Source organism: Aulonocara stuartgranti (genome assembly GCF_965226115.1).
Source record: "Aulonocara stuartgranti genome assembly, chromosome: 19".
NCBI lineage: Eukaryota > Metazoa > Chordata > Actinopteri > Cichliformes > Cichlidae > Aulonocara > Aulonocara stuartgranti.
In genome coordinates, this window is record NC_138955.1 from 20,168,094 (window position 1) to 20,196,026 (window position 27,933).

Sequence of the window (27,933 nt, forward strand, 5' to 3'; positions counted from 1 at the left end):
AGCATGATGTTGCAGTACTAAGTTTACTGCAGCCATGCTGACGCTGTGTACTAATTAAAGACCAAATGAAACTAAATTTTTGATCCAAAAATATAACAGGTGACTTTCCTGACCAGCTCATCAAGTTTTCACTCACCTGTAGCTGCGGGATGACGGTCTTCACACAGCTGTGGTGGACACGGTGCCTGATTGGCCGCTTCTGTACATTATTCAGAGTATAATTGACTTTGAGATATGATGCGTACACTAATGCTCAAAGGTATCAGACAAACCAAACAAATGCCTCTACGACCGCAGCCTTGCATCTTGTTAGTGGCTAATTATCTTCCTCCTCTGCGTGATGCAATTCCTCACCCTTCAGTCCTCCTCCACACGCCGTCATCTACCAAAATAAAAGCTTATCGTAAGAGCAGTTTATTTTGGGGTGACTGAGCAGACTGAACGGCGCGCATCACATCACTCCTGCACGTCATGCGGATTGTTGATTGTGGCTGTCGATTATCACCCACCTATCATCAGAACTGAGTGAATTCTAACTCTGGCAACTACTCAGCCCTAGCACGCCATCTGCCATACTGGCAGGAAGCAGCGCTGCCATGTTCTGCTGGTGACAGTCTGCTCATAGAGGAATATTTAAAACTACAATGCTTTCACCGAGAAACACTGCACACGCTGCTATTTATTCATACTTCTGATTAAACAAACAACAGTCACTTGTAAGATTTTATTATTTTGCCTCATTTTCCAGTTATACTACAAGCACATCTTACCCCACCATTAGCCCACAGAACGCAACACAAAAAGTTTTGAACAAAAAAATATTTTAATTGCAGCCATCTTCCTTTTGCATGACGAGTCTTTCTTGAGCTGACAAATTCACAGCACTCTTTGTCCCTTAAAGCGCCGTCTCCCCAGAGACTGAGCAATACACACTGGAAGGAATAAAAGTGGCCTGAATATGGAGCTGCCATGTTCTCCTTGTCTAAATCACCCTGAAAACACTGTTTCTTTCAGTCCCACAGGATGAGGTGTTATGTGAGATGGATAAGAAGTAAGAACTGGGACATAAAGAGATGCTTTCTCTTAAAAAGCTTCTGTGGGGAACGAACTAGCCGCCTTTCTTCATCCTCCCTAAAACACATGACTTGCTGGTAGCTGTTGGATCCCAGGAAATGGTTAAGGGGCTGAGCCAAAGCCTGTGTGGATCCTGTGTGTGAGTCCCAGTATTTCCTGTATACCAAATTGCCGTGTGTGTGCAGGGGAAATGCTTTAAAAATGCATGGTTATGCCAGGTGGAAATGTCACAGCTAAGAGCAGACTGTTGTCTCCCTGTGCTAACAGAAGCTATTAGTCCCCTTCTCTTGGTGTCCATGCTTTTTATTTTTTCAGCGGGGTTGCAGAGGACTCTGCCACGCCGCTCGGTGCGTCCGTAAGTGTAGGCGATGATGCCGTGTTGCTTTTTCTGGCAACGTGCTTCAGCCTGAGCTCCTCTCTGAACTCGTAGGTGAGAAGAGCGGGCTCGTGAGCGCAGAGACGAGCGTAGGCATCTGCTAACGCCCTGAACTGGGGTATGGTGAGTTCTGTGGGGCGCAGGATGGGGTCCACGTCGGCCTGCTGCATCATCTCCTGTGTCAGTTCAACACGACGCGCCTCAGGGAACAACTTCCTGTGGGGAAAAAGCGACGACACGAGAGTACAGATTCCTGCGCTTAGTCCGCTTTGATATCTTAACGATCATGCAAGTTTAATGGCATCAGAAAGTTCAAACAGAAAGAAATTATCCCTCAGCAATTATTTCAGATCGGTGAAGTTAATTGAAATCACACAAAGTCCTCATGAATTGTTAATTTACTCCACAGCCACACTGCATAGTCCAGGGCTGCCATTAAACTCACACAAAGTTTCTAAATCAGAAACAGAGCAGCTGTGATTTCAATTGCTAATTTTTATTTATTTTGCCGTCTCCCACCCTGAAAGCTGTCCCTGCCTCAGATGTTGCTGCGGACTCGTTCGCTGCAGGTTAGCGAGTGACAGCCAGCTCCACACAATCTGCAGATGCTTTTTAGGTGCTCGAGTGCTGGTGCCGCCTCCCCAGTTTGGTGCTGCTGCCACCGACCCACGGCAGTTACATAAAATATGCTTCCTCGTTTTCCTATGCTACCTCAGTGACTCATAATTGCTGCTCTCTTTCAAACAGCCAGCGCTCTTTTGTTATCCGGGCCTACATACGCTTCCCTAACAGGCACGGGGGCGATGGGCACACGCATGTGGGTGTCTGGCTTTGTTACTAGCTGCTCTGAAGTTACTCGAATGTTCAGATTTGGTTAGAGAAACACTCAAAAGCTGTCTGAATGGTGAATATAAAAAATATATAAAGCCACTCTAATTAACGATGAGATGAAGACGTTGCCGTCAGACATGAAAAATGTAGAGAGAGAATAACTGATGTGAATGACGCATGGATTAAAAAGTAAAAAGAGGGAAAGAGTGGATCGAGGCCCTACAAGCTTCATTAGGTTAACGTGTACTTACTCGACTCCTTTATGGCAGTGCTTCCTACGGAATTGGAAAACGTTCCTGACGACTTTCTCCACCAGCTGAAAGGGCTGCTGGATCTGGGGCTGAACCAAGGGGGTGAAGTGAACTACTCCCACATCAACCTACAACGAGAGGAAATCCAGACAGTGGGGGGTTAGCACAGACCTTAAAACTAGACTGCAGAGAGTGTGCTCATGGGAATGTGGTGAAAGAAAGTGGCAGAAAAAGAGCAGTCAGGTGTGATCAGAGGGGGAATGTCAAGTGTGCCAAAAAAACAAGCTTTCCTGACAAATGGCACGAGAGATACAAAGCTGGACAAAGAGAGCGAAAGAGGGAAAGGGCTCAACACTCCGGGATAAAAGAAGGAGGGAAGGGAGAAAATAAGATGACGCAGCACGGCTGGTTGGCGAGCTAGTTCCAGTTGCCACAGTAACACCTGTGCAATGGACCATAGAAACTGAGTCTCTGTTGTTGCATCACCACCGAGTTCCTTAATACCTGCAAGCCTGACTCACCGTAGAGCGCATCTCTTTATCCCACTATCTGCCTCTAACATTTCCACTGAGGACCGACCATATATAGATGCAGCGATGCAGGCAGCCATGGATGATTCAGCGGGAACTAAATCGCATATACCTGCTTTCAGCTCACTTAAGAAGGTCCCAGAAAAGTACTCCAGGGTTCGGTGGAGCCCAGGAAGGTGGAGATATTTTGGAAATGTTTTTGTTTTTGAAGGTCACATTTGGACAAATGGTCCCACGAGCGTTTCAGGAGAAACTACAGCAACAGTTTGAAACCTTAGGAGCCAATCAGGTTAAATCAACACCAGCCCCATAGTCCCTAATAAACGAATAAGGCCATGTGTTACACCGTAATACATCTGACTATTAATTTATTTTTGTTACTTGTAGCAAAATATCTGAAAACCACAAACATAATAAATAATATCTATAAAATCCATAAATCTGGAACCTCCCAGCACACCGCAGATGCAGGAGAAAGCAGGACCAGCTATACTGGAGGTGATCCAGAGCTGCCCACGGAGAGACCAGGGACGCACTTTTTTATTTCACGTCAGCTGAAGTCTTTACAGTGTTACCACAAACCCCCTTTAGGTACCCCCCGTTCGGGAACCTGAAGCGAACCCCAGTTAAGGACTGGTGGTGGGACTCTCGGCTCCAGTTCCACTCTGGCAGCCTCCTCCTGATCCTTCCTGTGTCAGCTCTAAGCTAACATGACACACTGATGAAGTAATCGCGTCTGAGCCAGCAGAGTGCATCTTTCTCACTCTCAGATCTTTTACTTTCAAGCACCTATACGTACACACGTTCTATTCTAGCACTTCACTTGTTCTCCTGTAAAGCATCCTCTAACTCTCTTTATCTCCTCAATGTCATGATGAGCTCAAAAGAACCAAAATACATTAAAAAGACTATTTCTGAATCTCCAGATCTTTGCTTTAGCAGCGCAAAGAAGGACATCGTTGTTCAAGCACATTTCACATGATGCTGCCAGTTCTGTAAGTTATAGTTAAAGGAGATACTGCACAATCAGGGTGATACTGCACTGCGTGGGGACCTAAAGCTCAGGCAGACTACGGGCAGCAGAGCACAACAGCTGCCTGTCAGTCTTTCCATAGTCGGTAATAGCCTTACTTCCCTCAGGAGGGAGCACTGAGTGGGACTGCTCGAGCACATCGAAAAGGGGAGCTACATAGACACACACCCAGAGTGCTATTCTTAATAATAACACATTTCGTAGTCCTTAAGTGCTTTTATCTGTAATTTCACATGACTTTTTATTCAGGTATACGCTGGGAGGAACCGCAGAGATGGCAAAAGCTGCAAAAGGAGCAAAGCGTGCTGGTGCATGACTGGCAATGTTAATTTAAAGATTCGAGGCAATACAAACATGTGAACCACACATCCCCTAAGGATAAGCGCCCCCTTCTCACGCTTAACGGGGGTAAAATAAAATGACATCTAATTCAACTCCGTTCAAAGTCTTCCTGTGGTGACGACGTGCCCCGCGGAGCTCCTCGTGCACCCATGTGGCTTGTATCTCTGGATTGTGTGATTCACTCTCCTTCTCAGCTGCTTCGTGCTGTCCGGGAGTCGCGGCTGGTGTTGATAATTAGGGGAAGAAAGCTAAAGTGGTCCAAGGGTACCAAAGGATTTTAATTAAGCCATTTAGAGTTGTTGTTTTTCTTTAAAAACAGATGTAGCGTTCAGGAGCGCTTGTAAACCACAGCTCTATCTCATATCAGATCTATAGATCCCTGTGTAGTCCAGAGATGCCTGGTTGCTGCTGAGCATCCTGCCAAAGAGGCTTTTAATGGGACAGCAGCAGTGGAGACTCTTTGTCTCACCAGCCCTGAAGGCTGTGCGCTATAACAGTACGGGAATGCTTCAAACTGGATGCAGCATAAGGAGCAGGGACAAAGGATGTCGTGGGTATAAACAATTAATCTTAAATCTTCTTCAAAATGAGTTTATCATTTACACAGAGAATATTTTACAATCAAAGGCCACGAGCCGTCCCGGGCACCCAGCGGCGGGGCTGCGGTATTTTGTCTGCATCATGAAAGGCGCCGTCTCCACCTGTCGTGTCGACAGAAATTCAGTCAGGACTTTGTATCTGGAATTTGGAAAAACACTTGTATGGGTGCTTTGGTGACGCTAGATCAGACCACCATCTGCTAGGAAGAAGCAATAAAAAGGAACGTCTTTAATTTCACTCTCTGCTGGAATAATTAGGCCATTTATATTCCGCACTTCATGATTTAAGAGAGGAGCAAGGGAAAAGTCGATACTGGGACTATACAGGCAGCAGCATTTCAGCCATCAGCTTGTCCAAGTCACTTTGCCCGTTTGATTTATGTGTGGCCTTGCTACATGACTTCACTAGGTAGCACCACTGTAATATGTCCCACTCCCTGCCATTAATCCCTCCCCTCGATAACCCCAACATGTAAGGAAACTCCATCTTAAATCACGTGCCGTCACCTGGCTCCTGTGCCGAGGCGCTGTGAACATGCCTTCAATGCTCTCTGTGAAGCATATCCCAGACTTACCGACCCCCTCTGAGCCCATTATCCCTCACCCTGTGCTGTACAAAGGTAGCAGTGGGGATCACCTGTGAAGAGCACACAGGCTGGCCAGACTGTGGGAGTCATTTTTTTTAGGAGAAGAAGAAAAATAAACAAGCGACTCATTAGCCCAATTTGAGCTGTTATGTAAGGATCTTTAGTCCAGCTCATGAACATTCCTCTCGCTCTGACTCACTTAATTCAGATAACTTGATTACATTTGGGAAACAACGACTTCAAACATTTACACCAACTCTGAACCTGCTTCTTATTCCAAATATGGCAACTCAAATAATCCGATTAACCAACAATGGCGCCTTTTATGAAGCGTACAGTGATTCGGTTCGAGCGTTCTGAACAGTCACGTCTGCTTTCGTCCTCAACTTCAGACCTTTTTCTGACCCAATAATCGGACATCTGCATGAAAAGATTTGCACTTTACTATATTTCATGTGTTTGACCTTCCAAAAGCAGCACTATTACTTTATACAGCTTCCTTCTCTTGCTCTCCTTTCCCCCCCATTTCCATCTCCGATGTGTCTTTCTTGGTGACTTTACCCAATTGCGTGTGAGCAGTAATTTGTCATGTCCCTCTAAGCGTAGCCAAGATGAGATGGCAGGGGCCCTCGGGCTCTAGCCACTACACTACCTGAACCTCCGACACTTACATAATGGCAGGTTTGGAGAAAGAGCTGGGGGATGGAAGAAAGCTATATACAGCCAGGGAATACACGAGACAAAAGCTCACGGAGATCCTGCAACCGAAGAGGGAAGAGCTGCATTAATCATGACAATACCTTGGGAAGACAACCTCCATTACATCAGAGGAGGCAGACAGCCTCTCGGAGAGGAGAAGGCAGCAGTCAATGCCACTGAATATACCAGGCTGATATTGCTTGAGGGGTTTAAGAAGGAAGGGCTTAGGGCTTCCTGTGCAGGCAGCCCAGCATACTTCCCATGAAATTGGCCCTTGGCATGCACACAGGACATTCGAGACACTCCAGCCTAGCCTCTGACAAGATCAGCTCCTTGGAGAGAAACTTTCGTCATAGAAAAGCTTGAACTTTGCCCAAAAATGTGAAATTTACTGTGCCAGTAAATGATGATAGCATGGGAAAAAGAAGTTCATACGGGACACTAAAAGCCTCACACACGTCAGTCCAGGCTCGGCCACTTGCTTCACGGTGTAGCCCGAAGAGAGTCTTTAATATGCTGGTAATTTTACAAAATGTCAGAAATGTTTTGTCTGAGACGGGTTTGCACATATTATGTAGGGTGAAACTAGACTTGGACCCTGCTCTGCAACAAGATTGCAGTGACAGCAACATCACAGCTATCGCAAGACACCTTGCATCGGAACTGTGAACAAATCGCTGTTGCAAGGTGATGAGCCTGAAAACCAATTACGCAAGAGCGGACATAAAACGGGGAAAAAAAAAACGTAAAGTGAACGATAAAAGCCCCTCGCTCGGGCAAAAAGGAGCACGGCTGGGCCGGCAGCGCCTCACAGCTACGCTGCAGAAACGCTGGAGAGCTCTGCTGTAAGGTGATAAAATAAAAAGGGACCACGCTTATAATAGCCCACAAAATCTTCACACATCACAGCGTCACATCTGCACCCACTGGGTATTTGTTGACTGCATTTTGCTCTTCTCCCCCTACATCCATTCCCTCTATAATGCATTTATTTATTTATTTATTTATCTTGCTTCTAAGCGAACAACAGCAGCATCAGCACTTAAGATCTCATCAGTTACCAGGAGACAGGTCACACACGCCATACTGCAGTGTGCATGTAGAAAACTGGAAAATCTCTCATCTCGCTGCAGGTGCGTCCCACAAGGAATTCTAAGAATGTAGCGCCGAAGGTCGACACCGGCATCACACTGGAGCTAATGTTGTGTGCACCATCCCCACATCTCATTTTAAGACCAGGGTTTCTGAGGGGTAGTTTACAGGAAAAACAGTGGAGGCTGGGTAGAAATAAACAACCGGATCAATAGCTAAACAAATCAATTGCTACCAAACCATCTCCACGTAATGACCACGCATCACCGTCTCCAATACCTGGCCTGTACTGCAGTTGGGAGACTGGCAAAACTATTTCCCACAGCCGGACGTTTTTGTGCCTTTGCAGCAAAATAAGAGCAACGCACATCTGCATTTACAAGGATATCAGGATATCGGCTCTATTAAACCCTGCCTGATTTTCTTCCTCTCTCGCTCTTTTGTCCTCTTTGTCATTCATGAATCAAGGCCGTCCTAGCCAGTAGCCACTCCCCCTGTTGTTCTATGTCCTCTACAGGGAAGGGAGGAAAGACGGGCAAAGACAGGGGAGCAGCTGTGAATTTTAGCATCCTGCTGACTGATGCTGATGAAGATGATGCTCTGGGGAGGGTCAGTTTTGGCATGGCGGGATACACATGCTCCTCTGGCCTCTGGACCTAGAAAAACAAAGCCTCACAATACCAAAGCCTGACCAGCTCATCTGGCCACAATCATAGCAGCTATTTCTTCTGCCTTAATTAGAGTACCCTTCCCCATGGTACCGTCAGGCTATGATTGGAAATCTTATCTAGCCCTCTCAGCCATTACTTAGGCATACATTTTAACAACAGCAGCACTGAATTATGATTAACTAGGAAGCTCAGTGCAACAATGGGATGAATATCATTTTATTTTGTTAGTTAGCAGCATTTTTCCCCATCATGGGGGGATTTCTGGTATCTTTTAATAAATGCTTGAGCCACGAGCCACACATTTTTTTTGTAACTGGTCTTTAAGTTAATCCTGCACGACACAAAAATCTGCTTATTATACAGCCAGAAACAACGGGAAATGTACAGGTTTCTGTCAAACAAGGCGCTTTTAAAGCCCCGGGCAGTTTATACTGCATAGCACAAGGATTTTTCTCCCTGTTATTGTTTCATAAACTCTTTATATGCCAATATGACCCTTTTGTAAAATAAAAAAAACAAAAAACAAATAGCACTCTGTAACAACATGCACTACTGTAATCAGTTCTAAAATATTAACACAAAAACAAATTCACAAAAATAATGTATAAATAAATAACCAGATAAAATCTGATGTTTGGACAGTTTTATTTTACTGAAGCTCTCTCTAGGGGACAAAAGTCATTTTTTGTATATAAACCTAAGACATGTAAATATATAACTTATATATGACTAGTCACGTAATTGTTTAGTGAAATTAATGATAAATAATGTAGAAAATAGTGAAAATGACGCGAAATCAGTAATTAAAGGAGTTCGGTTCGAGTGAAACGGCAGAAGTAGTTCCGGTCCTGTTCTGGCTGCTCGAAGGTGGAGGAGGTGTCGGTAGTACAGTAGCGGCGCGGAGCTGTGAGGTTTGAGCCGTCTTTGAAGTTGGGAGGCAGAGACCGCTCTGCTCCAACGCGCGAGCCCACGCACGCGCAGACACACAAACCGGCGAGGAGCGACTCACAAAGAGAGAGAGAGCGCGCGCGCGAGAGAGCTCCGGTTATTCCTCCGGGCTCCGGCCGAGCCTGTGTGGTCTCTCCGCTCTGTTGCTAAGGAAATGGATGGCTCGAACGGCTCCGCGGTCCGGGATGAATCGTGCTCCTCGCCCCCTCAGAAGCCTGCCGTGTTTACCGGAATCACTGCGAACACCGTGACGCGCCAGCTCTGCACCAGCCGGGGTAAGAGATCATTCCCACAGCGCTGCTTTCTTTCAGACTGGACCGGGAAACAAAACGGAAACAAGTGGCCCGCGTTTACTGTTCATTACAAGCTGGAACGAGCCGTGAATGAGAAAAACCGTTATGTCAGGAGGTCCGACTAAAAAATGTGAATAAAATATAAAAAATAAAAAAAATAAAATAGTAATATAGAGAAAAAAAAGCTTTATTTTCAAAGTTTATTTCTGCGACCGAGTAAATAATAATTGGTGTTCCAGCTTTAGATGAGGCTGTGCAAGTCTTTAAAGGCTAGTCTCAGTTTGTTCGGTAAACAGCGCTGAAATCAAAGTGGTAGAAAATACAGTCGACTGTGTGAGTGGAGTGAAGGCACTGCAGCTCAGAGTCCACATACTGTGACTACTGAGCATGGCAAATACCTCAAACACAAACTCATCTTCCTCACAGACAGTAGCTCTGTAAAAGCAGAGGAGTAGAGCACACATGCACAACGACCGGCGGTGTTTTGCTTACCTACAGTGAGCCTGAGCCAGCTCTTAGCGCCAGTGCTTGATGCTGTCCTTTGTTTCCAGCCAAAAAAGAAAAAAGTCTGCGCTTGTGTGAGGTGAATGAGATGTGAATTTCTCATTTCCGTCTCTCTCCTCCAGCCCAGTGGAGCTGCAGCTGAGGAGCCGGGGAACTGGGGGATTCTGACTGGCAGCTGGTGCACCACCAAAGGAGGGGAGGGAGGCGGCGGGGGTCCACGAGCAGCGGTGCCGGAGCGGGGTGAATGCTGCCCGGAGAGGACAACGGCTGAGGCGGCAGCGGCGTCGACTTGAAAAGCAGCATGGCATCCACGGGCATGCAGATATTTGGATTCGTCCTAGCTCTGCTGGGCATCATGGGCGCCATGGTGGCCACTCTGCTGCCTAACTGGAAGGTGAGCGCAGATGTGGGCTCCAACATCATCACAGCTATCTCCCAGATGCAGGGACTGTGGATGGACTGCACATGGTACAGCACAGGCATGTTTAGTTGCACACTTAAGTATTCAGTGCTTTCACTACCCGCATACTTGCAGACTGCTCGCACCACTATGGTGCTGTGCTGCGTACTGGCTGCCATGGGCCTTTGCCTCGCCTCCCTGGGACTAAAATGCACGCGCTGGGGAGGTGGACGGCGCTCCAAGCGACATGCCGCCATCGCCAGCGGCGGCTGCTTCGTCGCTGCAGGCTTTCTGTGTCTGGTGCCTGCGTCTTGGTTTACCAATGAGGTCATCACCAACTTCCTGGATTCCAGCGTTCCCGAGAGCAATAAGTTTGAGCCTGGAGGTGCCGTGTACGTTGCCTTTGTTTCCGCAGGTTTCCTCTTTGTGGGGGGGTCCATTTTCTGTATGTCCTGCTCGGGAAAGAGACACGGACCCCAGGATCTGGTCCTGCTGCCCCCCCCTGACAAATTGCTTCTCCAGCAGCAGCAACAACAGCTGCTTCAGCAGCAGCAGGAGCTCCAGCACCAGTACTGCTCTCTCTCCCCATTAGACAATAAGACGGGCTACAGCCTGCAGGACTACGTGTAATAACGCAGTGCTGTGCACGCCAAAGGGAGACGAGCCCGAGGGGAAACATCACGGCTACGCACTAGGATCTACTCAAGGATGGAGTTGGAGGGGGAAAAAAAAAGAAAAAAAAAAAAAAGAGGAGAGCAACAACTTTGAAATCACATTTTTCCTTCTGCTCCATCTTCTTTTTTCTGTTTTGCAAGCACAAGCAGTCGAGGTATTCCCTGAGCAGCGCCTTGGAACAAACGGCGTGAATGTGCAAGGAGCCAGGATACCAGGATAAGGTGCTGCAGAACTGACGGAAGCTGCCAACCAAACGCAGACATCCTTCATCAGTAAATCACACAGAGTTCCCTGCGGAATGAATTAAGCAAATAAGGAAGCCTTGAGTGGAGTTTTTTTTTTCCTCGCCAAAGGTTTAAATTGAAGGAAAAAACATACGATTATTTAGCTGCTATTTACAATCGTTCAGTCCTTCGTCTCATTTGATAAAACAGGCAATATAAAGCCCAAGAGCAGTAGGTGGAAACCCTCACATAGCAAGCCATTGTAGTTTATCCTATGCTTGTCCACTAGAATGCAACATGGAATTGACTAATGAAATAAATGGGCATATTTTTGTTAGCTACTAGAATGACGTTGATATTTTGCCTCTAAAGCATGCTGTGTGGAGCCTGTGTACAAATACAGCGGAATGCCTGGTAGAAGACTGAGACATAGCCACACAATGCCTGTGCCTGAAAAGCTGTAGAAACATTACCCTGCTGTAACTGTTCAAAGAGGACTGTCAGGAGGAGTAGATGTGGGCTGCTGGGCTGGATTTAAGAGAGAAAATGCAGGCAAACAGATGCCTGCGTCTCTCTCTGCAGGTGGAAATATGAGAGAGATGGAGAGAAATTGAAAAGAGCGTGATCCAATACTTCAGCAGCAGAGTGGACCATCTCATATTTCCATCCAAACAAAAACAGTCTGCCTGTAAGTAGCAGCTACCCATCTCGATCCATCCCAGACGATCACGCCCACACATTTACACATGCACTTGTGCGTCTTCTCGTATGCAGTAAACACTCCGACACGCCGGCTTTTTGCATGTGCTTTTCTCTCCTGTCATCCACCTCCACACTGCCATGGAAACCGAATTCAAGCATTGTCTGGGGGTATGTGCGTGTCAATCAGTCAAGTTGTTTTATTTTGAGTGGGCGGGTGGGTAGGGGGCATCTTTTTCTCTTGCCATGGCATGCCATAAGCTTTCATCAGAGCCTCTGCTCACACTACTTTCACTAATCCCCTTTATTAACCAGTGACATGAAGCAGAAGCCCTGGTCCGGGGGGGGGGGGGGGGCTGGAAAATGGCTCTTCTTTGTAACACACCCCTATATGGTGTCTATGCCGTGCATGCGGTCTCACATGGATGAACAGATGTTTAATGGTGCAGTGGCACAGAGGAAAAAACAAAGCAGATAAGAGGAGGAATCCTGAGTCACAGCCAACTGGGTAGTCGTGTGGCAAGAGGCTAAAAATGATTTGAGTCATTCTCCATATGCGACTTGTTTTTCAAGTACGTCAGCAATGCGCATACACTACCAGCCTGCACCTGCAGAAGGGTCTCAGTGTCTTAAATTTCATCCACCAGACTGTCCTCGTTTACCTACCAGTCGCCCTCGTCTTTTTTTACTCCATCTCCCCGTCCTGCTTGTGTCAGGATATGATTCCTGACAAGAGAACACTGATGCATGTTGAAAGCATGTCCTTCTGAGACGCACTCGTGTCAGTTTTGCAGCTACGCTTTCACAGTTACCGTGCGCTCTATTTTCTGAGGTAAGAAGATGGGAGGAATATTGTTTTTGTGCTTGAGACAGGCCTTGGCAGTGATGTATAGAACTGCACATTCTCTCCTTCTCTCTCATAAGAATGCAGCTTCCTGGGGGAGAGCAGATGGCTAAGCCCAGCTCGCCACCTGCAGGCTGCTGCCGGCACACCACGGGATTCGCTGTGGGAGCTGCCGGTGGCCCCGCGGGGTTGTTTTTTTTGCCCCGCCCCGGTTTAGCCCTCTTGCCCAGCTCAGACTGCTCCCAAAGGAACTGGCCTCCTGACAACGACTCACTGCCCAGGCACCATTACCAATGCAATAAACAAAGTAAAGAATGTGCCAAGTCATCAAGTAATACTGACACGTTATGTGTTTTGAGAATGTGCCAAATGGTCTCATGATGACACGTTTTAATAATATCTGAAGTTCTTTTTGTTTATTTTTTTAACAACTTGTTTGTACATGAATTCTACATTAGCAAATGTTTTATGGATTTGTGATTCGTCCGAATCAGCTGGATGCTTGTGTACAGTCCGGTGCGGCTTTCGAGGGTTATTTTAAATCCTCTTTATTCCTCATTTCCCAAAGCACAGCGAGACGAAACAGGAGGAAGACGAGTGAAAAGTAAATAACGCTTGTTTCAGGAATTCCGGTTTACTGCAGGTCTGTGACAACTGTACACAAGCGTCTAGATTTTTAATACGTTTAGGTTTCCTACTGAAGGATCGGGATTCCTTCACACTGGTTCAGTATAAGATACACCACGCTCATATCATATCTTCTTTATAAGAAGACTAGTCAGTGCACGTTTACGTTATTTGACAGCAGTTCGGTTCAAATGGCTGAGCATTCAACCTCTCTGGACCAGGACAAGTACATCACACAACTGGCACTCTGGAAAAAAAGGGAAAGTCTTTCGGTCTGATATGATTATGCAGGGAAAAAAATTAGCTAAAAATCTCTCTTTTTTGTGGCTGTGCAGCTTGATCATCAGCACGCGATTTCATTAGCTTATAAATGGCCAGAGTGCAAAGTGACTAGGTCCTAAAAAGAGTTAAGCTCTCCTGCGTATCCTGTACCAAGACGTTGATTTATGGTTTTGATAACTGCAGCTTATTTTTGTGGATGCTTTAGCACTTCTTACTTTGCCAGAGCATATTTGTGATGATAAACAGTTCACAAGTTCTGATACAGTTGTCTCAATGTGCTTGTGCAAGTAGTTCTATTTTTTACCAATAAAACTATTTTGTGAAAGCAGCGCGCCTGCTGGATGTTGTGTGCTTTTATGTGTGTGGCTGATGGGGACGGCGATAGCATTCATCTTCCTGCCAAATGTACAGATTGCTGGATGGTACAGGCTGTGCAGCGTGCAGGAGGGAAGGCAGGCTGCTCGTATGCAGCACCCACCAGTACAGCAGTGCGTCCAACAACAAGAATAAAAAAAAATAAAAAGGATTCTCTGAAAATCGCACTTAAAGAAAGGGTTTTATAAAGCTGCTCCCAATCTCCTCCAGTTATTTCTTAGTGATAACATGAGCGAATACACGAAGGAAGCAATAACGACACTTCTGGGAGTTGAAGGGAACGCGAGTTATCCGAGTTGGCTGGTTTATCTCGCACAAAGCGACGAGTTTAACGACATGTAAACTCTTCTGCCAACTGGTGGAAAGAAGAACATTTTTTGCCGCCTCTCTTTTTGGTATTTTATCACATTTTTGCTAGAAAAAAAGGATCCTTAGACCAACTGATCAATCAGATTAACTGAAAATGGACTAGTTTACTCCTCCGCTGCAGACCACACTTCTTTGTCCCAGTTCTTTAATAATTAATCAGTGCTATGAAATGGTATTTACCCCGTTTCTCATTTCTTAATTTGTTGCAGATTTGTCACATTTACACGTTTCAGATCAAACAAATGTTAAAAACGTAATTTCCCTTTAACCTAATAACTGGTTGTGCCACCTTTAATGATAACCAGCAACGAGCCTTTCACATGACTGTGGAGGAATTCGCAGAATTGTTTGCATTCAGCCACACTGGAGGCTGAACTTCCCGTTTCAGGCCACGCCAAAGCGTCTTAACTGCATTTGAACCCAGACTGTGATTATTTCACTCCAAAACGTTCATTTTGTTGTTTCTGAGCCGTTCGGATGTGAGTCAGACTGAGAGAAGTGAGGCCTGCAGTTTTTTAAGTGTTGTTTGGGGTTGTTCTCTGCCGTCCTGGACGGGGCGTCGATGCGCTCGTTCAGTAACTTTGGTAGGCCGGTCACTCCTGGGAAGGTTCAGCTCTATTCCAAGGTTTGTGGATAACATGTGGATAATCCCTCTCACTGTGGTTCACTGGCATCTCAAAGCTTTAGAAATGGATTTTTAACCCTTTCCAGACTGAGAGATGGCAGTGACCTCGTCTCTCACTTGTTTCTCTTTTAGCCTGATTCACTTCACAGGTTCTATTTAATGTTATTCAACAGGTTTGGCTATAATCAGGCCTGAAACTGAAGCTTTCTGTGGTTAATTCATGATTTAACAAGGTACCGTAGCAGCTAGGTTTGGATAGCTTTTCCCCTTCATACAACAAACAAACTCTGTGATCTTTGTCTAATATTAAAATTGAAAATGTCTGTGAAAATGTCTCAGACTTGATGGGAGTTTGGTTCAGATCACAATCCTGCACAGCACGTTCCCTCACGTTCACGCTGGTGTCATATTTAGCCTATACACTTCAGATGGGGTGGTTATTACATTAGAATCCGGGCTCTCATTACAGCTGATTGGAGTCTCATCAACAGAGGGTGAGTGAAAATATGCTTTCCTGAAACAAACATGGATTATTAAAGCCTCTCTCTCTCCCCGTCTCATTCTTTCCCTGCGTTTGGTTATGCAATACGAGTGCAGATCAAATAACTACTCCTCTCGTGGGGGAACGCTAATAAGATCTGCCCTTCTGTGTATTTAACCTACATTTTTCATCAAAGGCTTTCACCCCGAGTTGCTGCTATGACAGATCTGGAGTGTGAGCTTTAAATGAGGGGAGGTGAGCACTTGTCAGTTGCAGGCAGGGGTTAATCACGCGCTTTTCTTTCAACTCCGAGCTCACATTTGTTTGTTGACCTTCCTGGTCAGCAAAATGTCTTTCCAGATATCACCAAACAGGAAAAAAAGGAGGAGGAGGCGTGGATGGTAATAAGATGAACAAAAGACTCGGTGCACGTTAGGGAAATGCCATCGCTCACATCCACATTGCTCAAAATTGCACCAACGTGTCACAACCCTTAAAGTGCTGCTCTCTGATTCGGACAGCAGTTATGCTCATGAAGGTTCATACTGGAAATATAATGCGCTCATCAGCGCTGAGGGAGGATGACCTTCCTTTGTCGCTCTCCTCCAGTCCCTGCGCACATGTGAGGCCGGGGAATAACGGCAACGACCTTAGCTGCTCGGTAAATCGCTGACAGAGGCAGTAAAAGCTATGAAGATGACAAAAGGGAAGCTTGTAGGAAAACAATACGCTGTGACAGTTCAAAGGAGGCCCTTTAATATTTTAGCTTTGGAGCGTGCAGAACGACGCGTGCCCGGGAGGATTCGGTAAGCTGAAGGTGAGGGAGGCTAAACGCTTCAAGGGTGCTGAAGGTTTTTGTATTTTTCGATAATCTATATTTCTCCTGACTAAAATGATGATTACTGTAGACAGGCAACAAGGAAAGAAAGAAAAAGAAGCTCCTTTAATCATAAGATGCTGTTCATCACCTCACCAGTGAAACTAGTTAATATAGCCAGTAAATCTTTACCTGGAACTTTAAAATTGGGATCCATCCCACACCTTCAGTCGCCATAAAAAGCCTTAAAGTCACAAACCGCCGCGTGTGATGTTGAAATTGGACACTCAAGTAAGCCTTCAACTTAATAGCTTATAGATTGATGCCTCCCATCGCGGTGAGGCTTTTCCCCCATGATAAATGTATTGTAATTTGATTTTTCTCATTTGTAGCTGAACTTTCTTTCCTTGGAGGATAGCCGGGTTTTTAAAACACCGCACCCCCTCCGCTGCGTGCTCACTAACCAAACAGAGCTGAATTTGCTAAACTCGGCACAGTTACTTGTTAGGAGGAGGCAGTGGCTCTCTGGAGATGTTCTTAAGCTAGCTCTGCCAACCTTGGCGTTTTGTTTAAGGTGAGCGGAAATGAAGGAAGAGGAGAAGGAAGAAGCAAGGGAGTATTTTTAGATTTCTTTACCTTGGGTCCGTGATGTATTGAGACCAAGCCTTCGGGCATTTTCTGGGCTGGCACGAGTCATTGAAATAACTTTCCCTGATACTCTTGATACCGCGTTTGACCCCGTTTATGGGATAGGAATAGGCTCAGATGAATTGTGAGAGTGGAGGATGTGTGGCGGGAGGTGAGAAAGCAGCACAGCCCCTCTGAGGAGATTCACTCTTGCTGTAGAGACGGGCAGCGAGGCCACATTACATCACAGAGAAGATATTCATCACCACGGTGGTCCGAGCTGGGTCATGCTCCCCAGTGAACCACCTGTTTCAATTCAAAAGGATAAAATTAATTCAACAGAGGAGGAAAAAGTCTCCAAAACTCGGAGCTGTGGAGGAGTACATGTACAGTACCTTTAATTCAAGTCCAATCGCTCTCTGACTACTGCCAGCTACAACCGAAGTTCAATGCGGCATTAACAAATTTAATTTAGCCTCTGCTCATCTGGCCTGTGCTCTTGGTAGACTATTGTGTACAAGGCGAACATCTGTAGGGCGCTCCTCCTGTGAGGCTCGGTTAGTTGGTGGGTGACGGCCATTACTCAGAGCAGGGCTGATGACCGGCCCAGACAACCATCTGTTTGGAGGTACGCCTCGCTCTCCTCTCAGATCCATCTCTGTCATGAATCTGTCTTCTGGTGCTCTCTGGGCTTTGTTTCATTTGACAAATCTCATATTCAGACGATAATCTGCTCTCCAACCCTGCTTCCATTTATTCTGGTTTTCATCACCAATATTTCCTTCCATTTTTGCATCATCACCCACCCTTATTCCCTTATTTCTCAGCTCATTTTCTTTTATTCATTCCATTTCCTGTTATGCCCTACCCCATGCCTCAATTTCATTCTCACCTTATTCAGCAAATACCCGAGTTGTTAGCACAACGTGGAGCCCCCGAGGAGCTCTACAGAGGACACAGCAGGTTGTTTGCGACGGAGCAGCTACTGCACGACTTACAGACCCGCCTGCGATGGAAAGAGGTTGATTTTAATCACATTGTACTAGGGCTGCCACAAACGATTATTTTGATAGTCGACTAGTCACCGATTATTTTTGCGATTAGTCGACTAATCAGATCATCATCCATTGGACGTACAGCGTACAGCTTATTGCACCAGCAGCATCTGGTCTTATATAACTATCATTAGCTTACAGCTTGAAGTGTTTGTGCTAACTAAAAATAAAGACAAGATGGTAGTTTATTAATTTTTAATGAAATTTGCAGATTGTTTCGGTGAAGTTTAATAAACTCCTTGCTTTCTAAAATATAACAGGACACCGGAGTATATTCTCCAGCGTCTCACACTTCTGATAATCAGCTGTCTGCTTGACAGTTTTAGCTGTGCAAAAAACTATAACTTTAATCTCAGCCAAACCGATTTACTCAGGAACAAATAAAATACTAAAGAAAGCCAAACAATAACATTTTTAAGTTATCTAAGTGACTTATATATATGTTTAACCTGACTAGCGAAAGACGGCGGTGGGTTTGAAAACGATTTGCCGGGAGTCCGGTGTTCTCACGGCTCTAGTTAGCCTTGCCCCCGCCTAGCTAACGAGCTAGTGGGTAACAGACGTCTCCGAAAACGTCGGAGCGCTTTTGAAAATATGTGGTGTCTTGATAAACTGAGCAGATATTTGAGGTTTACACAGCTACATTCTCGCCTGAAAATATGTTAAACGTTTATTTTGTGACCCAGAAAGAATAATAAGAGTAAAGTTAAAACTAACTAGCTGCCGCCATTGTTGACAGCTGCGCTATGAATTCTGGGACACAGCTTCTTCTTCTTCGGGGTTTAACGGCAGCTGGCATCCTTGTACATGCAGTGCTGCCATCTTCTGTTTCAGTCCGTTATTACACTCTTAAATCCTACTACTCATTCCTGCGTCCTTTGTGATCTTACAAAGCTTCAAACGATGCGTCGACTATTAAATTAGTCGTCGACGATTTTAATAGTCGACATAATCGTGACTAGTCGACTAATCGTGGCAGCCCTACATTGTACCCAGATGGGGGAGAAGAAAGGGGAAGAGAGATGAGCGAGTCAACGTGTGCTCTTTTCTCTTTTCAAATCAGCTCCTTTGCATGTAAGCAGGCAGTGAGGATGCAGATGCTTGATGTCAGCGTGCACTCAGAAACCCCTTGACCCCTGACCAGAATATGAATTAGAGATGTGTATGAAAGCAAAAGCAAAAACAGAAAGGCAGTTCCTATTTCGGTTTTCTCAGGGAGCCTTCAGATACGTGCATAGCTGTGAACCCCAGAAGCGATGCAAGCATCACTCAGTCTGTCCATCTATGTGAGAATTAACAGGAGGAGAGCGACTAATAAGGAAGAGGAGACAGGTGTGATCTGCAGTGGGACGGACCTAGGGCACCCTGAGCCTGGGGGAACACCATCAAAGCAGCCAATCGCCACTCTCGAAACCCTTCAAGGACAATCTCAGTCACTCAATGTGACACAGCAGAGGCGAGAGGGACAAGACTGGCAAATTAAGCAGCGGGGATAAGAGCCTATCTGCCCACCCCGCGTCAATACGGGCCCCCGCAGCCGCTGATGTAAAATGGATTCAACATTTCCTTTCTCATTATCCCATCAGCCTGCAATACTCGGCCTCCTCTACGTTCAAATCAGCCGGCCAATCAACCCACACTCCCCTCCCCCCTTCTCCTTGAAGTGATGCTATTTTCTCATCGTGGTTATTTGGAAAGGTTCACTGCTTTTTCAGCGGCTCTCTGGGACTCGCTTTGTTTGATCTCACAGTATTAAACCACTTCACATGTTTTGTTTTTTTACACTTCACTAATTGCCATGTGTGCACAGCACCTGCTACCGTGTAGTTTGTTTTACTGTCCTGTACAAAGCATTAGCATCGCTGCAGAATAATCCCAACAATGATTGGCACACACGTTCGCAAAAAGGCTCACGCAAAGTGAAGAAAGCAAGAAAGATACAGAGACACAGACCTTTGGTACTTGGCAGTCTAACAGCACCAGTATAATTAGTTCCTCTCTACAAAGGGGGGTATTTAGCCATCGCCATCTTCATAAGGAGCACTGTGAGCAGTGTACAGTACTAACACTCTGCACAGCAACCATAACAATTTATGCACGCAGCATTTTTCTTTCTGTATATTCAACATCTACAATATCTCGGTTACTTCTTCTCTTTAGCAGGAAATCTGTCAATATTCCCATGAGTGACAACCTCAGTCGGTCCCGCTCCTCTCAGCCTCTCTGTCCTGTAAACCATGGAAGGACATTTTTACTCTTCATGCTTTTCTGCGTAATTACTCTGGTGTGCACCAGTAAACAAAGCAGAGCCACTGAGCTTTTTATGAATTATACTACATGACATACTACTACGATAGACTTCATCTACTCTGTGTGCTCTTGTTCCTGGTCTTTTATAGGACACCAGCAGCAGGAGGGCTGCTCATCAAACAGCCATCATCTCTCCTAATGACACCAATTTGACCAAGAGCCCATTAAAACATTTAGTAGGAATAGATGGCCCGTGTGGGCATGTGGGAGGCGCGGATTCATCTGCACGCATGTGTAGCATGAAACTTCCCCTGTTCAAATGTATTCATACCATATGAGCATATTACATCAAAAGATAAAGCCTGCTAAAGCCCATTAAGCTCCACTTTGACATACACACAAAAATAAAATGCTCTAGAGAAACAAATGCACAGAAAGGCAGCTGAGTGCGATGAAATAATCATTGGAATCCATCTCTTCTAAGAGAATGAGCAATCAGCACTGGTCCCATTCACTCGGCTGCATTTTACTCCACACGGGAGATTAAATATTTACTGTCAGTGGGTCTCCTAAAGAGCCAGGACATCTTCGAGGGACCAGCAGTCTATCTCTGACATCCACCTAACACCTATCCTTTAATTCTGGGAAAGAAAAAAAATGGCTTTATTTGTACAAAAGATGCAAGCGAGCTCTTGAGTTTTCTAAAACACTTGAATGTGTGCGATTTAAAATAAACTCCAGCTGCGTATTAGCCAGCATTGATCCTTTTTTTAATGCATCACCTCTGGTCCTACGTTAAACACTGAAGCTGAAGACGAAATGCGCGATCGGCCCTGATGCTCACACACGGGTGGAAAGATGCAGAAAGAGAAACTGGGCCTAAAAAAGAACAAGGCCTTCATTACAAGGCACAGTGTGATCGTGCCACATCTCAAATACCCACCAGGCATCATTACAAGCTAAAAAAAGGGTCCAAAGACAGAAGTGAGACAACACTGATTCAACACAGTCTTAATGAAGCCTTAAAGCAAGAAGAACGAGTGGAGGGATGAGCCAGGGTGACATGATGAGGGTCTGACCGGAGCGTGGCACCGTGAGGTCCCGCTGACGTCATGAAAGCTGGAACGTCACTTGTTCACTGATATTGAAGATTAATATCATTATTATTATTATTATAATAATAATATACTTTACCGTTTCTTTCATTTTGTTCTGAAAGAAGAAATCTTTTCCCAGCATCACCCCCGAGGGTGTGCGTGCGGGGATCTGAATGCTCGCTATAGCTTTTCCCAATAAACCGTAACTATCAGCACAAACTTCAACAGCACCTTGAAACAAACCGAAAATATTCCACTAGTTTGAAGCAGAGCCTAATCCGAGCGGCTGGTACACAAACTGGACGAGGAACAAAGTCAAGAATCAGACGCCATGTGCTTTGCCAAACGCCTACCCAACACCATTTTCTCCAGCTCTAAAGTAATTAAACTTCAGCAGCACACTGATGAGGTTTTTTCAGTGTCACAAAGTCAAATATTAGTTAAACACTACCTCTGGTTTGGGGACGAAGGCCCGTCCGGGGATGGTGAAGCAGTTGTGGACAGTGCAGAGATACTGAGCCATGATGGAAAGACGACTCCTCTGTTTGCTGCGTGTGCTGGCCGTCAACCTCTGGATGGAAAAAACAACTGCTGAAAGTTACTGAAGCATATTAAACGTGTCCTAAAGATGATTTTTGCATCACAGACAGAGAAGAATTAAGCAAACATCAATAAAGCCTGTTGGCCTGAATCATGAAAGGCCCATCCCAAATCTATTCATCTCAGCTGCAAAGTATTTTTAATTATGAATCAAGGAATCAATATTAAATCACAACAATAAAATAAGAATGAAATGAATAAAAATGTCTGCAGAGTGACGATTGCTCAGGAAATCTGCAAACACGGGTGTTTGACTTTATTTAGGGTCTATGTGGGTCATGTGGAGTTCACCCACCTCTGCCACCTCTTTCTGGAAAGTGAGCGTGAGTCGGGTGCGTCCAAACGTGAAGGGCCCCGTTCTGTTCGCTACGTTTTCCAGCCACTTGATGATCAGCGGGGTTGAGACGCTGAATGGGAGATTCCCTATGATGTGTAGGTTTGGAGGGTCTGTGAAGACACACACACACACACACACACACACGTTTTAGTCACACGTATTTCCCTCAGTTTGATTGCCGTAACAGCTTACGTACGCTCATCCTCTTACCTCCCTCCCATGGCTTAGAGATATTTGTTGGGAATCCTCGATCCAGTCTGTAGGTGAGTATGTCACCGTGGACGATCCTCAGCCTGCCCGGTGCTGCCTCAGACAACAGCTGTGCAAATGGAAAAAATAAACAGGTAACAATCATTTTAAAAAGAATAAAAGGACTCATCAGTCACTCTGCAAGCGGCCACAGCTGCAAAGAGAGGGAGCCGGCTCCTGCAGGTGAGGACGTTTGAGCCGTGTGTGCAGAGTGACCTCGTTCAGCCAGCCTGGATCCGGCCGTTCTGCTCACCTTCAGTCCGGGGATAAAGCGTGTGTCTTTCTCCACAACAAGCAGGTCTGCGGCCCCAGCATTGAGGATGGAACGGGTGAGGCCTCCGGGACCCGGCCCCACCTCACACACGTGGGCATCTCTCAAGCTGCCCGCCTGGCGCACTATTTTGTCTGAGAATACAGAGAGGGAGCACTCAATATTCATTTATAGTAATTTCCTGGGATACATTCTCAATTCGTGCAGCCTATAAATTATAAGATGTTCTTCAATCAAATGTTTTCATCAGAGTCGGGCGTCCAAATTGAGATTAATAGAGTGTGATGCTGCAATATCTGCTCTCCTCTGTGTGATGAAGATGAAAAGCATTAATCTAACAGTCACCTTGTCCAAGGACGAGAGAGCAGATCAAACCTGCACTGCATCGCTGATAATTGTGTTAAGGCTCAGCTCTCAAGGGCTACAACAACTGAGCTGGTCCATTCGCATTAGTAGGAGATCTACATAACCTCACCTACAAAGAAAGCCTGTCGGTTTCGATGCCTTCAAACAAGGCGGTGCAGCACCGTGCAATCAAGTGCATGTAACACGCTACTGTACCCTGAGAAGGACCTCAAGGGTCTTGGTACACTGCAGACGGGGCAAAAGAAGAAGGAGGAATGAAAGAAAGAAAATAAAATGCTGGATGACTAACCTGTGAGCCTCAGGTCCAGCAGAAAGTTCTGGGACAGCTGTTTCTCTGCTCGCAAGTTGTACAGCTTTATGAGCTCACCTACAGTCGGCAGGGGAGGCAGGCGGAAGGAAGCCAGCTTCCCCGAGGCAGCCATCACTGGGGAGAAGGCTGTGAGAAACAAAGGCAGAAAGCTGTGAGACTAAATGTGACTGATGAGCCTCCTCAGCAAAGAAAAACACAATCTCACAGTATTAATAAGAAATTCCTTTGTTACAGCAGCTACAATAAAAAACCCAAAAACAAACATAAAACAACCGACTAGCGGAACAACAAGTGGAATGGTGAATAACTCAATAAAATATGATAAAACTAATATATTAACAGGGTCAAGACCAATCTGGACAAATAAAATAAGAACTAAGTCTAGTCCAACTTAACTGAATGCAACCATCTGGTACAATTATAGCTATTCTGAACTATGCAATTTATGATAACTATGCAGCCCATTCAGCAACTGAAGAATTTGAAAGTAAATTAAAACAAAATATAATTTTACATTAAATAAAAAGTTTTAAACTTAATTAAAATAAAACATGTCTTAAATTAAAATAAGTAAACTGTCATGTTTATTGCTGCCAAAAAAAAAGTTAAACACATTTGGACAGTGAAGGAATGTCAGGATTCTTGCTCAGAAAAAGGATCAACATGCTCTGAAGTTAGGGTTGCCAACTCCCTGAAAAATAAATAAGGGACACCTCGTGGCCAGGGCCGGGCGACCCAGTTGTCTTCACCCTTCCCAGTGTGGTGAATTTTCTAGCTCTTTTTTTGTGTGTGAAATTATTTTTTTAACCATTTGACTTGAATTTGATTTAAGTAGATGTTTATTCTTTGTGATATGAACACATGTGAAACAAATGATCATTTAGCCATTTATTTTTAGCTCAAAATGACAACATTAACACAGTAAAACAGGTCTCCTTCTTAAACAGAAGCCTGTCATGCTTAACTTTTGAGAATATAAGTAAATCTTTCTTTAAAAGAACTCTGTCCTGCTTAACTTAAAATAATAGAAAACAATAGAAAGAAAAACATTCTTGTAACAGTGCACATTTAGTGCATTTAGTACAATTGGCTTCAGTTGAGGTATTATTTCAGCTTTTCTAATGCTAATCAGCTGCTCCTGTTTGTAAACCCGCTTGTTCCCATGATTACGCATCTTAACTCATCATCATTATTCATCTATGTATTACTTTTATGTATTAGTCATCTATTTGTTGTAATCATCTATCCTTACAGTTGTTTATTACACAAAATAAATTATATTATCACACTTCTGGCCACATAGCGCTGATATTCACTGCACATGCCCATATTAACTTTTTCCAGCCAGGTGTTTTCCTTTTCCCATTCTTCCCCTTCTCTGAGGGGAACAAACATTGCTGCTCTAATGCTGGGCTTACACTGTGCGGTTTTAGGCCCATTTTGAGCCGATTTTTGAGTGATCTTCATCGTGCATCGTGTAGTATACGTGGGGTAACTTTGGAAAGCTCATCCGAGCCTTTTCGATGTGGCATCACAAAATTATCACGACCACAACAACCGTGAAAATAGTTGGATCTACACTGCTGCTCAATCACAGCTGCCTGATCAATGTTTTTCATTAGCAATTTAGCAAAGTTGATGGTGGTGGTGTGTCTGTGTGAGTGTAATGCTGGGCTTACACTGTGCGATTTTTGGCCCATTTTGAACCGATTTTTGAGTCGTGCGACCGATTTGGCGATCGGCCCGATTTTGGCCTTCATCGTGCATCGTGTAGTATACGTGGGGTAACGAGACGCGATTAACACCTCACGACCAGCTCCCGATCATCAATCGCTCGTGAGGGTCTCACCACGGCCGCTCACACTGCTCACGCGCAAACACGTAAACGTCGGTGTAAAAGACGGAGCAGCGCGGCTGTGCAGCGTGTGATCTGGACACAAGCGATGGAGGCACAACTAGTAGAACTTTGGAAAGCTCATCCGAGTCTTTTCGATGTGGCCTCACAAAATTATCACGACCACAACAACCGTGAAAATAGTTGGATTTACACTGCTGCTCAATCACAGCTGCCTGATCATGTTTTTCATTAGCAATTTAGCAAAGTTGATGGTGGTGGTGTGTCTGTGTGAGTGAAAGACAGAGGGAGAGCGAGCGACAGATTTTCTGTTATAACCTTCATTTTATGGAGGCACAGTGTGAGCACTCAGGTCGCATCAGAGCATCGGGCGGTATAGTGTGAGACCCTGCATCGTGACCTGCAAACTTCTAACCCCTGCGAGTCAATCGTGCAGTTTGAGCAGGAGCTGAATAACGTGACTGAAAAAATCGCACAGTGTCTGCCCAGCTTTAGGTTTACTGTCGTCCGAGACTTGCACCGCAGTGTCGGCGTTTGTTTCCCTGTTGGCCATGCTTCTTGTTGTGGTCATCTGTTGTCTTCCGGTATTTTCTCCGCAAGCGACCTTTCCTCGACCAATGAGATGAGCGGTAATCTGAATTGTCATACTCAAATTGTCATAAGTGTGCTGTCAGCTCATTGGTCACAAAGCAGGAGAGGGGCTGGGAATTATGTTTTCAAACAAAGCGTTAATTCCATTAAAAGTTATAGACTACTTTTGATTCTCACTGTATTACGGGACAAAGTGCGTCCCTTATTAGCTCAATACGGGACGTGTACTTTTGTTTCTAAATACGGGACGATTCCGTATTTTAAGGGACGGTTGGCAACCCTATCTGAAGTCAGAGCACAAAAACCTTTTTTGTAACAAAATATCGATTTCTGCTGTCCCTGTATCGATACATTATTAGCAAACAAAATATCACGATACTACACAGTATCGATTTTTTCCCCCACCCCTAGTCTCAGCTCAACTGAACCATGGACTTATAAACTGCTTCATGACCAGGTGAGACCTGTTTCTTTACAGTTTGGTGGCATGTTTAACAGATAAAAGACCAGGAGCTGAGTCCTAGTACCGAACTTGTATTTGGTACTTTTTCCACTGGAACTCTGAATATGAAGTACAAAAAGATGTTGATACAAGAGAAGGAGGCAATCGCTGAAAAACCCACATAAACCTGTCACAGAACAAAAAAATAAAATAAAAAGCAACAAAACTAAAAAAAAATTAATGCACTGACCAGCTCAGCCAGACCTAAAGGACCTCCTGAGCTACAGCCAACTGGGGGGAGACACGAACACCAGATTCGACTTTTTCCCAAAAAAATAAAAAATAAAAAAATCATCTAAAAGAAAACTCTTTGGACAGATGATACATAGAGTGAATTTTACTAGAATGATGTAGAAGGAAAGAGCATGTATGACAGGTCACTGTTCTGTGATGATCTGACTGCTGACAGAAGCAGCAGAATGAACCGCGCAGTGTTCAAGGCTATACTCTATGCTCAGATTCAGACAGGTGCTGCAGAGTGGATCAGACAGAGCTCCACAGTGCAGGTGGATAATAGCCCAAAGCAAACTGCAAAGTTTCTCAAGGCAAAGAAATGGGGTATTCTACAATCAGCAAGCCAGTCACTTGAGCTCAGCCCAGGAGAGCAGCTTATCAGTCACTGAATACAAAACTAAAAGGCAGAGCGCCTCACAGACAGGCAGCAGCTGAAGGCAGCTGCACTAAAGGCCTGCAGAGCATCTCAAGCAGGAAACACAGCACCTAGTGATGTCCATGATGTCTAGCCTCCAGCACTTTGAACTACTAATATTCACCCTTAACCTTTTTTAGTTTGTCCATTTACTTTAGATCCTCTGAAAATGAGGGACTATGTATAAAACGTCCTTGAATTAAAGCTGAAATCCTGCACTTCAACCACACCGTGATATTATAATTCTTAAAATCCACTGTGCTGGTGGAACAGAGACAAAACTACAGAAACTCTCCAAAAACCTATGGGAGCAGATGCACATCAGGTTTTTTCTCCGTGTCTTGTGTGCGCCTCCTTGTGGCCTTTGAGCAGAAAACTAAATGAAAACACCCGCACACAGTTATGTGCCGTTCTCCACGTTATGAAAACACGTTCACTGTGACGGCCAACGTCACGTAAATCCACGACTTAGGAGGAGAAACTGGAGCTGAATAACTGGACTTATGAACTCCACTCTGAAGCTGACAGCTGACTCTGCTGTGACACTCTTAACACAGGAGCTAACATTTGCAGCTAATGTTAGCTTGCTGTCTAAAATGCAGCTCGCAGAGCTCGTGGGAAAGCCGCCAATTTACACGAAACACGTGACCGTTTTCTCCAAAAATCGAGATAAAAATGACAATGACACACAACGAGTACACGAGACTGATAACACACAGGAGTTTACCCACGTTTGTCACCGGCGGTGCTCTCTTCCTTGAATTTCCTTATTCGTCATCGTATTGACGACCAGATATCCAATAAACTTCGTCGAACACCGGTATCACCCAATCAAATTAAAGTAGGCGGAGCTCCACTGTGCCCTTGACAGGGCGGCTGGTGTTGATGAATGACGCCTCTTCGCCAGAAGGGGGAGACATTTCAGC

At 45.1% G+C, this 27,933-nt stretch overlaps 2 protein-coding genes across 4 annotated transcripts; one reads left to right on the plus strand and one right to left on the minus strand.

Annotated features, from left to right (window-relative positions):
* Nucleotides 1-710: 710 nt before the first annotated feature.
* tfb1m (transcription factor B1, mitochondrial) lies at nucleotides 711-27,820 on the minus strand (the record flags this gene model as incomplete). 3 transcript variants are annotated; one of them, XM_082517178.1, is made up of 8 exons in its annotated part: nucleotides 27,739-27,820; nucleotides 23,390-23,536; nucleotides 22,717-22,868; nucleotides 22,425-22,533; nucleotides 22,173-22,324; nucleotides 21,729-21,848; nucleotides 2,533-2,660; nucleotides 711-1,666 (listed from the first exon to the last, which is right to left on the minus strand). In XM_082517178.1, the coding sequence occupies exons 2-8, from the start codon at nucleotides 23,520-23,522 to the stop codon at nucleotides 1,378-1,380; spliced, it is 1,083 nt and encodes a 360-aa protein (XP_082373304.1). In that variant the 5' UTR covers nucleotides 23,523-23,536; nucleotides 27,739-27,820. The 3 variants fall into 3 exon arrangements, with proteins under 3 accessions (XP_082373304.1, XP_082373305.1, XP_082373306.1); XM_082517179.1 differs by lacking the exon at nucleotides 27,739-27,820 and adding an exon at nucleotides 26,549-26,618; XM_082517180.1 differs by lacking the exons at nucleotides 711-1,666; nucleotides 2,533-2,660 and adding an exon at nucleotides 10,933-11,196.
* Nucleotides 8,867-10,860, plus strand: LOC309696086 (claudin-20; the record flags this gene model as incomplete). Its single annotated transcript, XM_082517181.1, has 2 exons — nucleotides 8,867-9,308; nucleotides 9,953-10,860. The coding sequence occupies exon 2, from the start codon at nucleotides 10,132-10,134 to the stop codon at nucleotides 10,858-10,860; it is 729 nt and encodes a 242-aa protein (XP_082373307.1). The 5' UTR covers nucleotides 8,867-9,308; nucleotides 9,953-10,131.
* Nucleotides 27,821-27,933: the final 113 nt, after the last annotated feature.